General features: G+C 40.0%; 1 protein-coding gene and 1 pseudogene across 1 annotated transcript; both read left to right on the top strand.

The window, feature by feature from the left end:
• The first annotated feature begins 3,712 nt into the window (after positions 1-3,712).
• Positions 3,713-3,946, top strand: LOC102868300 (polyubiquitin-B-like). Its single transcript, XM_006895957.1, has one exon. The coding sequence runs from the start codon at positions 3,713-3,715 to the stop codon at positions 3,944-3,946; it is 234 nt and encodes a 77-aa protein (XP_006896019.1).
• Positions 3,947-5,916: 1,970 nt separating this feature from the next.
• Positions 5,917-7,467, top strand: LOC102867896 (annotated as a pseudogene).
• The last annotated feature ends 3,733 nt before the right edge of the window (positions 7,468-11,200 follow it).

Raw genomic sequence — 11,200 nt, 5'->3', positions numbered from 1 at the left:
AAGGAGGAATTTGCACAAATAAGGAAGAAAATGAAAAAAGGGAAGAATTTAAATTACAGATAAAGAAATACAAGCACTTAAAATTATCACAAGATAGAGAAGTCACTGTGAATACAGTACTAGAAATAACAGAAAGGAATCAAAATGCAATCCCGAATATTAAGATTTAAATGACAGAAGTGTCCAACATGCTTGAAAGATAAAAACTAAAACAGATGAGATGGAGCAGTTAGTCAGTGAACTGAAAGACAAGAACCTGAACAGAAACATAGTAGAAGAAAAATCAGAGATGAGACATAAAGAAAATGAAGAAAATAGTAGAATTATATGGGATGAAATAAAAAGGAACAACATATTTATGGTTGGAATTCCAAAATATTAGATGGATAGGAAAATCAGTGAGAAAATTGTAAAAGAGGTACTAGAAGAAAACTTCCAGGCATTATGAAGAATGAGGAAATCTACATTCAGGAAGCCCAGCAAACACCATATAGACTAAATTCAAAAGGGGAAATATAAAGACATATCTTAGTCATATTCTCCAAAATAAAAGATAAGAATAGTATACGGAAAGCAGCACAAGGAAAGCAGAGAGTCACCTACAAAAGAAAAGCCATTAGATTAAGTTCTGACTTTTCAGCAGAAACCATGCAAGCAAGACGACAATGGAATGGCATATGTAGAAAGTGGAAAGAAAACAATTGCCAACCCAGGATCCTGTACCTAGCAAAGCTCTCCATCTAATATGAAGGAGAAATCACATACTTCACAGAAAAGAAAGAACTTAAGGAATTTGGAAAAACAAGACTAAATCTACAGGAATTTTTAGAGGAAGTCCTTCACACAGAGACAACAAAGGAAAGTGGATGGACTATAGTAACAAGAAACAACAAAAAAAGAAGCACAGCAAAATGGCAATGATAAAACCTGGCCTGTCAATAATAATACTTAATGTGAATGTACTAAATGCACCAATCAAGAGAAAAAGAGTATCAGAATGGATAAAAAAAAAACCCAAAGCCCATCATAGACTGGGAAATTAGTTCCTCTCCAACAAGGACAGAGAGTAAAATGAAAATCACACATGAATGATAATCTTGGCTTCCAGAAATTTAAAGGAAACTATTATGACTGTTATTCAAATATATGCAGCAACAGCTAAAACAAAAAAGGGGGAAAAATTGAGATTTTTGTTGTTTTTCAGTCTGAAATTGCCAAACATACAATCAAGATGTAAGAATGATAATTAGTAGCTAGAATACAAAAGTTAGAAACAAGAAGCAAGGGTGATAAAAATGCGACTGGATATAAAATGATCAAATTTTGTCCATTTGATTCATTCTTCACAAATACATTTATTAAAACATACAAATGGCAACTTTATACATGGACCTCACTGGATGGACTGCATAGGAATCAAATTGAGTGCCTCTGTGGAAGGAATCTTTGGAGAAGCACAATATCAACAATCAAAACCAGGCGAGGTGCTGACTGTGGAACAGATCACCAATTACTCATGAGGCTGGAATAAGTTGAGGCTGAAGAAAATTAAAACTAGCCCACAAGTATCCAAATATTATTTTTGGTCTATCCCACCTGAATTTCAAAATCATCTTAAGAATAAACAGATTTAAAGCATTTAATGTCATCATCAGAAGACCAGATGAGTTTTGGACTGATGTTTAGGATATCATCCATGATGAGGGCAAAAAGTCTACAAAGATAGAGGTAGAAGAAAAAACCCCAAAATAAATGTCTGAAGACACCCTGAAAATTACATGACAGTGTCAAGAAGCAAAAAGAAAGAGAAGAGATGTTGAAGTATATGAGGTGAACAGAAGATTTTAAAGCGCAGCTCTGGAAGACAAAACAAATTATTATAACTGAAGAAACAGAGACCTAGAATTGCAGAATAAAAAGTTAAAACTCACTCTGCATTTCTTAAGCTGAAAGAATTGTAAAACGAATAGCTGAAATGATTAGAGATGCTTTACGCAAAATCTCGAATAAGCCAGGAAACATCAAAAGAAGATGGAAGATAAATGACCTATGCAAAACAAAAACAAAAATAAAAACAAAAACAAACTATACAAGACACGATAAAAGACCTAAGTAAATAAAAAAAAAATATGCCCTGCTCATGGATAGGAAGACTCAATATTGTCAAAATGACAATGCTATTCAAAGCAATATATGTGTTCAATACAATCCCAATGTTGTTGTTAGGTGCTGTCAAGTACAACCCATAGCAACCTCATGAACAAAAGATCTGAACTCAGTCCTGCCCTGCACCATCATCACACTTCTTGACACACAATAGCCCATTGCAGCAGTCACTCTGTCAATCTACCTGATTGAGGGTCTTCCTCTCCTATGTAAAAACTAAGTAATTCTTTCCTCCAAGAAGCGCTCCAGCTGCACCCTCTCCAAGACGTATCTGTTTGTTCTCTTTCCCATCCATGGGATGTTCAGTGCTCTTCTCCAACACCACAGCTCAAAAGTGTTAATTCTTTTTCTGTTACCCTTATTCATTGCTCAGGTCTCAGATGCATAGTCAGTAATTGGAAAGACTGTGGCCTGAATCAGACACATTTTAGTCCTCAAACTGACATCTTTATTCCTCAATAATTTGGAAAGGTCCCTAACTGCAGATTTCCCCAATGCAATGTGTCTTTTTATTTCCTGACTGCTGGTCCCAAGGGGCTTAATTGTGGATCCAAGCAAGATGAAGCTGTTGACAGTTTCAATCTCCTCTCCATCATTCATGACACTGACTATTGGTCCAGTGGTAAGAATCTTTGTTTTCTTGATATTGAAACGCAATCCATATCTTCTGCAACAAGTGCTTCCAGTCCTCTTCACTTTCAGTAAGTAAGATTGTGTTATCTGCATAACATAGATTATTGATGAGTCTCTTTCCAACCCTGATGCCACATTCTTCTTCACAGAATCTAGCTTCTCCTACCTGGTCCTACCTGTAAGTGAGTCTTTAGTTTGGCGTAGTTGGATCCTGGTGGTTGTTTTTTATTTACTTGAAAGCTGGTGGTTGTATTTTATTTACTTTAAAGCTGGAAATAAACTGTTTGGGCATTTCTAATTGTGTTAGCAATCAAGTGTAAGCAGATTAACTGTATCTGATCTTGTTTACAATCAGTTTGGGTAGGAAGTCTCTTGTGTAGACAAACAGTATCTGGTGGGTGGGCCTTTGTATTTAAAAGTCTGGTCCTACCTGTGAAGGAACAAAAGGCTTGGTGTATTTGGATCCTGGTGGGTAAGTGTTTGTGATTTACTTGAAAGGTGGGAGTAAACTGTTTGGGTATTTCTAATTGTGTTAACAATCAAGTGTAAGCGGATTAACTGTATCTGATCTCATTAACAATCAGCTTTGGGGGGGAGCCTCTTGTGTAGGCAAACAGGATCTAGTGGGCAGGCTTTTGTACTTAAAAGTTAGTTGGGCCCTCAGGGCTGAGTCCCTTAAGTCTGTGGCCCCCAGGCTTGGTATTGATTGTGTTTGGAAAGAATGTTGTTTTAAGTGGTGCAGCACTTGTCTATCAGTTTGCTATACTGAGGTTACTGTGATACTGAAATCTTTGCCACTGGTGTGTCAAATTTAAAAAAGATTTCAGAAGTGGCTAGCACAGCTGACTGGTCTCTCTTGTGAGTCGCTGTCCAACTTGTTTCGCGTAACTTCACAAATAGCCAGCAGGTCAAAATGCAAATCTTTGTAAAGACCCTCACTGGCAAGACCATCACTCTGGAGGTGGAGCCCAGCGATACCATCGAGAATGTGAAGGCCAAGATCCAGGATAAAGAGGGCATCCCACCCGACCAGCAGAGGCTCATCTTTGCAGGCAAGCAGCTGGAAGATGGCCGCACTCTTTCTGACTACAACATCCAGAAAGAGTCAACTCTGCACCTTGTCCTTCGTCTGAGGGGCGGCTGTTAAAGTGCCCAATGATGGCATTACTCTGCACTATAGCCTTTTCTCTCAGTTTAAGTTTAGAAATTACCAGTTTCAGTAATCGCTGAATCTGTTCAAAATGTTAATAAAAGTTTTGTTGCATGGTAAAAAAAATATTTCCCACTGTGGATGAGTTTTGATGGATCTCTCTGATTAAGAAAGATTAGGAATCAGGATGGGCCATCTCCTTCCTAAATAAAAGGATTTTGAAAACTATAAATACTAAACAAAGAGGATAGTTATAGTATTATAGTGGTTGCACAATCCCAATACAGATATTAAATTATTTTTTTCAAGGAGATCAAAAGGCAAATTTTCAAGTTTATTTGAAGAGAAAAGAGTCTCTGAAAAAGCAAAGCGATTTTGAAAAACAAAAATGAAGTGGAATGCATAATACTCCCTGACCTCAAAATTACTATACAGTGGTAGTAACCAAAACTGCATGGTACTGGTACAATGACAGGTATATAGACCAATGGACCAGAATTGAGACCTATCAAATAGGGAAATGACAACCTCTTCAAATGGTGCTGGCAAACCTGGACTGCTATCTGCAGAAAGTTGAAACAGGATTCACATATCACACCATACATAAAAATCAACTCAATGTGGATACGAGACCTGGGAGTAAAGCCCAAAACCATAAAATTCTTAAGAGACAAATTTGGATTAAGCTTAAACAGCCTAGTTTATGGTATAAATAGACTGGCAAATACAGCCAGAAATACACATTCTGGAGTGGATAGAATTGATGAATGGGGCCTTCTAAAGATTAAATCTCTGTGCATCAAAAACATTTTCCAACAGAGTGAAAGGAAAACCTACTGACTGGGGGGAAAAAAGTCCACATTTGGCAATACCATTTCAGACAAGGTTCTCATATCAAATGTTTGCAGAATCCTACAGGGCCTCCACATGAAAAAAACTGATCACACAATTGCAAAATGGGCAAAAGACATGGAAAGAATGTTCACAGAAAAAGATACTCAGATGGCCAACAGACATATGAAGAAATGCTCCAAAGCACTGGCAATTAGAGAGATGCAAATAAAAATACAACTAGATACCATCCCACTCCAGTAGCATTGGCAAAGTTTAACAGGACAATAAGCAATAAATGTTGGAGAGGATTTAGCGAAATAGGAAACCTTATGTATTGTTGGTGGGATTGAAAAATGGTAAAACCACTCTGGAAGGCAGTTTGGCATTTCCTCAGAAATTCTGTATTACCTAGCTATTCCATTGCATGGCTTATACCCTGAGAAAATTAGGACTGAGGCACAAATTGTGACTTGCATCGTTATTCACCATTGCAAGAACATTGAAACTGCCCAAATGTCCAACTACAATGGAATGGTCTGAGAAATTATGGTACATTCACATGATGGAGTAATACACAGCTCACAGGTGAAATGATTTTGTAAATCACTGTCTAAATTGGGAGGGACTGGATATCATTATGCTAAGTGAACTAACTTAGTCCCATAAGCTCAAATACCATAAAAGAACATTACTGTAGAATACGGGGGGGAGTAAGCAAATGTGTGAGGTTGATGGGGGGGCTTGAGAAATGATAGGTCACACGTTTTAATGGGTAGAGGGAGGGAAAGATCCTGTGCAAAAAAGAATGTATAGGAACTTTGAAATTAAGCTAATATAAAATAAAAAATATTTAAATAAGAAAATAACAGAAGAAAATGGAAGTAATACAGAGAACCACCTTACAAAAAGAATTGGCTGGAGAGTGGCCATTGGCTGCCAGCATGGAGGCTGACCCACCAGTGATGGCGTGTCACCTGCTCATTCTCCTGCAGTGCTGGTGGTGGCATGCAACGGCCTTTGCGTGAGTGGCGAAGGCTGGAGATCCGCCAGGGTACCCAGCAAGCAGGGGCTCTGTGGCAGGGGGATGGACCGGGGTTGGCATATCCCTTGGCTAGGTGGGGAGCGGTGGTGCCATGTGGAGCAGCTGCAGCTCCTTCATGAGTCTGGTCCTGTTTGTGGGTATGTTTGTGGTCTACGTGGTGCACACCTGCTGGCTCATATATGGCATTGTCTACACCCACTCATGCACCCAGGATGGCTACTGCATCCAGCCCTACCTGGCCCGGAAGTTGAAGCTGCAGCTGAGCATCCAATCTTGGTGCTTAGAACAACGTGGACTTGGCGTTGAATGTGGAGGACTTTGACGGGGAGTCCCGATTTGAAAGGATAATTTATGTTTCTGTACCAAAGACGATGAGAAACAATGGGACCCTGTATGCCTACATTTTCCTCCATCACTCTGGGATGCCTCATCAGTCCTCTCATCACCTACATGGTCCCCAAGCCTGAAGAGGTCACCCTCCTGACTGGGAAGTCTGACATACAGCAAATCAAAGCTGAAAAGAAGCAGACGAGTGCCTTGGATGAGCTAATTTCTTACTTGCAGCCAAGGCTGACATGCTAAATGTGATGGTGGATGACTTTGTTTTTGACGAGACCTATCTGCCCACTGGTGTGCTTCAGTACATGAAGATGATCCAGTTAGGGAAAACTGTCCATTACCTCCCCATCCTGTTCATCAATCAGCTGAGCAATCGCGTGAAGAACTTGATGGTCATTAACCGCTTGCTCACTGTGGACTATGACAAGATCTCGTTGGGGAGGCTGCACTTCTGGATCCACATACAGGATGACTTGTACTTGCTTCAGCAGTTCTGGTTTTCAGAGAAAGATGCTGATGAAGTGAAAGGAATCTTTGTAGACACCAACTTGTATTTCTTAGCTCTGACCTTCTTCATTGCAGCATTTCATCTCTTTTTTGATTTCCTGGCATTAAAAAATTACATAATCTTCAGGAAGAAAAGAAGAGCATGGTTGGAATGTCCACCAATGCAGTGCTCTGGCTCTGCTTCAGCACTATGGTCATCCTCCTCTCCCTACTGGATGAGCAGAGGAACCTGCTGGTGCTGAACCCTGCGGCCATTGAATTGTAGAAAGTGAAAAAACCATTGAAAATGACTGTTGTCTGGAGACGCCGCCTACCTGATCTTCAGTTTGGCACTTATAGTGAGTCAGAAAGAATAACTGAGGAGTACGACACTCAGGCCATGAAGTACTTGTTGTACCTACTTTACCCTCTCTTCATTGGCGGAACCATTTACTCACTCCTGAACATCAAGTACAGAAGTTGATACTCCTGGTTAATCAACAGCTTCATCAACAGAGTCTATGCCTTCGGCTTCCTCTTTATGCTGCCACTGCTCTTTGTGAACTACAAGATGAATTCAGTGGCTCACTTACGCTGGAAGACCTTTATCTGCAAAGCTTTCAACACCTTCTTTGACAATGTCTTTGTCTTCATCATCACCATGCTCACCGCACACCTTCTGGCCTGCTTCTGGGAGGAAGTGGTGTTCCTGGGGAACCTGTACCACAGGTGGCTTTATCCCATGGATAAGAGCAGGGTGAATGAGTTTGGGGAGTCTTATGAAGAGAAAGCCACCTGGAAGCCCCACTCGGACTAATCTGTGGGACCCACACACTACTCTGAGACACCTGACCAAGCTCCACAGGTCTAGGGGACAGACACCACCCAGGGCCTAGGGCTGTGTTGCACAAGGCCAATCTCTTTCAAAGAACACAATTTTGATTGTCCAGACACTGAGAATTGGAAGCTATTGATGGAATCTCCTGGACATTCTACCTTCTTTGTTGCCAAAACTTCTCTTGATGTCCCTTGCAGCTCTTGCATGCTGGTATTGCCATTGGAAGGAACTTTCTGTGTCACCGCCTGGCTGCCTTGTGGTGGGCCCACTCCACGCTGTTGTCTGGTGTTGGTGGAGCAGCAGCTCTGTCTGTGTTGTTTGCTGGCCATCCTGTGTGGCGCAGGAGCTTGCCTGCATCATCCTGCCCACCACCTGCGAGCACCTGAACCCAAAGTGTGCCCATCAGGTCCCCTAAGGATGGGAGCAGCAGGGATCAGAATTTCAGGCTGTTGATTTTTCTCACCTGCATCTCCCCCCATGTGAATGCCGAATGCCCACATAACCCCTTTCTGTATGAACTCTCTGGGATCAAACCACTTTTTAAATTTTTGTTTAAAATTTTAATAATTTTAAAGCTTATTGTATGTCTCAATAATCACTGAACATGAATTGTTTAAATGCACCGCTGAAGAGAAAAAGAGTAGCAGACTGGACAAAAAAACCAAAATCCATCAATATGTTGTCTACAAGAGACACACCTGAAAAATGATGATAAAAAAGATTAAAAAGTAAAAGGGTGGGGAAAAAATATACCAAGAAAATGGTAACCAGAAAAAAGCAGGAGTAGAGATATTAATCTCTGATAAAATAAATTTCAATGCAAAAATCATCACAAAGAACAAAGAAGGTCACTACATAATGCTAAAGGGTCGATAGAACAAGAGGACATAAAAATAATAAATATCTATGCACCAAAGGAAAGATCTGGAAAATATATAAATCAAAAATTAACAAAACTGAAAAAGGAAATAGACAATACTACTAACTATGGTACTTGGAAACTTCAATACACCACTCTCAAGAAAAGAGAAAACCCAGAAAGAAACTCAACAAAGATAACGAAGAATTAAACCACACAATAAACCAACTTGACTTCATAGATATTTATAGACTAATGCAACCCAAAAAGCACAGTATACCTTCTTCTCCAATGTGCATGGAACATTCTCCAGAACAAATCACATTTTAGGTCACAAGGAAAGCATCAATAAATTTAAAAACATAGAAATAATACAAAGCATCTTCTCAGACCACAATGCTACAAAATTAGAAATTAAAACCAAAAGGACAAAGGAGGAAAAAAACCATACATTTGGAAGTGGAACAATACCTTGCTTGAACATGAGCGGGTGCTACAAGAAATAAAAAAAATGAAATCAAAGTTTCTTGAAACAAATGACAATGAAAACACCACCTACTAAAACCTCTGGAAAACAGCCAAAGCAGTAGTCACAGGTCAATTTATAACAATAAGCAAACACATTAAAAGGCATGAAAAAATCACCAATGACTCTCTAACCCAACATCTCCAAAAAATTGAAAAAGAATAACAAGAAAACCCGACACCCTCTAAAAAAATTGAAATTATAAAAATTAGAGCAGAAATAAATGACATAGAAAACAAAAAAACAATTGAAACCATCAACAAAACTAGAGTTGTTCCTTTGAAAATGTCAATAAAATTTAAAAACCACTGTTGTTGTTTTTATGTGCCGTCGAGTTGTTTGCGACTCATAGCAACCCTATGTACAGCAGCCTTAAACCCTGCTCTATCCTGTGCCAATCGCATTGGCACTGATACACCCATCCTGATTACCCCAGTCACGGAATCGATCCACCTCACGGAGGGTCTTCCCCTCCTGCGCTGTCCCTCTACTCTACCCAGCATGATGTCCCTCTCCAAAGACCTGTCTCTCCTTGCAACATGTCCAAAGTATGTCAGACGAAGACCCAGAATCTTTGCCTCCAAGGAGGCAAGCCCGGTTTAACCCTCTCTAGGATGAATCTCGTTTTCTTGGCAATCCATGGTACATTCAATACTCTTCTCCAGCACCACAGCTCAAAGGCGTCAATTCTCCTTCTGTCCTCCCTAGTCATTGTTCAGCTCTCTGATGCATAACAAGTGATTGCAAAGACCATGGCCTGTATCAGGAACACCTTTGTCTCCAAAGAGACACCGTTGCCCTTGAGTACCCTGGAGAGTTCCCTAATAGCAGACTTTCCCATCGCAATACGTTTTTTTATTTTCTGTCTGCTGGTGCCAAGAGTGTTGACTGTGCAGCCGAGCAAACTGAAGCTGTGAACAATCTCAATCTCTTCGCCATCCATCCTGATGCTACCAATTGGTCCAGTGGTGAGAATATTTGTCTTCTTGACATTGAGCCTCAGTCCATACTGAAGGCTGCAGTCCTTGACCCTCTGGCGTAAGTGCATGAGGTCCTCCTCAGTTTCAGCGAGCAGGGTTGTGTTATCTGCATAACGCAGATTGTTGATAGATCTTCCACCAATCCTAACGCCACGTGTCTCCTCACAGAGCCCAGCCTCTCGGATAATCTGCTCTGCATACAGGTTGAAAAGGTATGGAGATAGGACACATCCCTGGCGCACACCCTTCCCAATTTTGAACCATTCAGTGTTGCCCTGCTCTGTTCTGACTACTGCCTCTTGGTCCAAGTATAGGTTTCGCATTAGCACTATTAAATGTTCTGGGATTCCCATTCTTCTCAGAGTCAGCCACAGTTTGTTATGATCCACACAGTCAAATGCCTTTCCATAATCAATGAAACACAGATAGACATTCTTCTGGTATTCTCTGCTTTCAGCTAAGATCCATCTAACATCGGCTAGTATCACTAGTACCACGACCCCTTCTGAACCCAGCCTGGACTTCTGGCAGTTCTCTGCTGATGTATTGTTCCAGTGGTTTTTGGGAGTATAGTTTTTCATAATATTCCAATGTTAGCCTTTTTTTTTTTAGTTGGTTCTGCTGTGATGTTGCCCATCTTATATCTTATTTGTATTATTTGTGTCTTTTCTTTCTTTTATTAGTTTAGCTAGTGAAAAACCAAGAATCATTCTATGAAGCAAACATATCCTTGGTACCAAAGCCAGGTTAAGACAGCACAAAAATAGAAAACTACAGGCCAATATCTCTCATGAACATAGATGCCAAAATCCTGAATAAAATCTTGGCCAAAGAATCCAATGATACATAAAGAAAATAATTCACCATGACCAAGTGGGATTCACAACAGGTATGCAAGGATGGTTCAACATAAGAAAAATAATCAATGTAGTTCATCATATAAACAAAGCAAAGAACAAGAACCACATGATCCTATCAATTGATTCAGAAATGATCTTTGACAAAATCCAACACTCTTTCCTGACTAAAACACTCAACAAAATAGGATTACAGGGCAATTTCTTCAACATAGTAAAAAGTACATATGCAACATTGTTCTCAATGGAAAGAGATTTAAGGTATTCCCTTTGAGAACAGGAACTAAGCAAGGATGTCTACTATCACCTCTCCTATTTAATATTGTGTTGGAAGTCTTCGTGATAGCAATAAGACAAGAGAAGGAAATAAGAGGTATCTAAATTGGCAAAGAGGAGGTAAAATTATCTCTCTGTGCAGATGATATGATAGTATACTTGGAAAACCCTAATGACTCAGCATGCAAACTAATGGACATAGTTGACCAATTCA

This window comes from Elephantulus edwardii, unplaced genomic scaffold (genome assembly GCF_000299155.1).
Source record: "Elephantulus edwardii isolate Elephantulus edwardi_28Jun2011 unplaced genomic scaffold, EleEdw1.0 scaffold00178, whole genome shotgun sequence".
NCBI lineage: Eukaryota > Metazoa > Chordata > Mammalia > Macroscelidea > Macroscelididae > Elephantulus > Elephantulus edwardii.
This window is presented reverse-complemented; position numbering and strand designations above follow the sequence as displayed.

Coding starts and splice junctions, on each gene's coding strand:
- LOC102868300 (XM_006895957.1), top strand. CDS start 3,713: ATGCAAATCTTTGTAAAGACCCTCACTGGCAAGACCATCACTCTGGAG.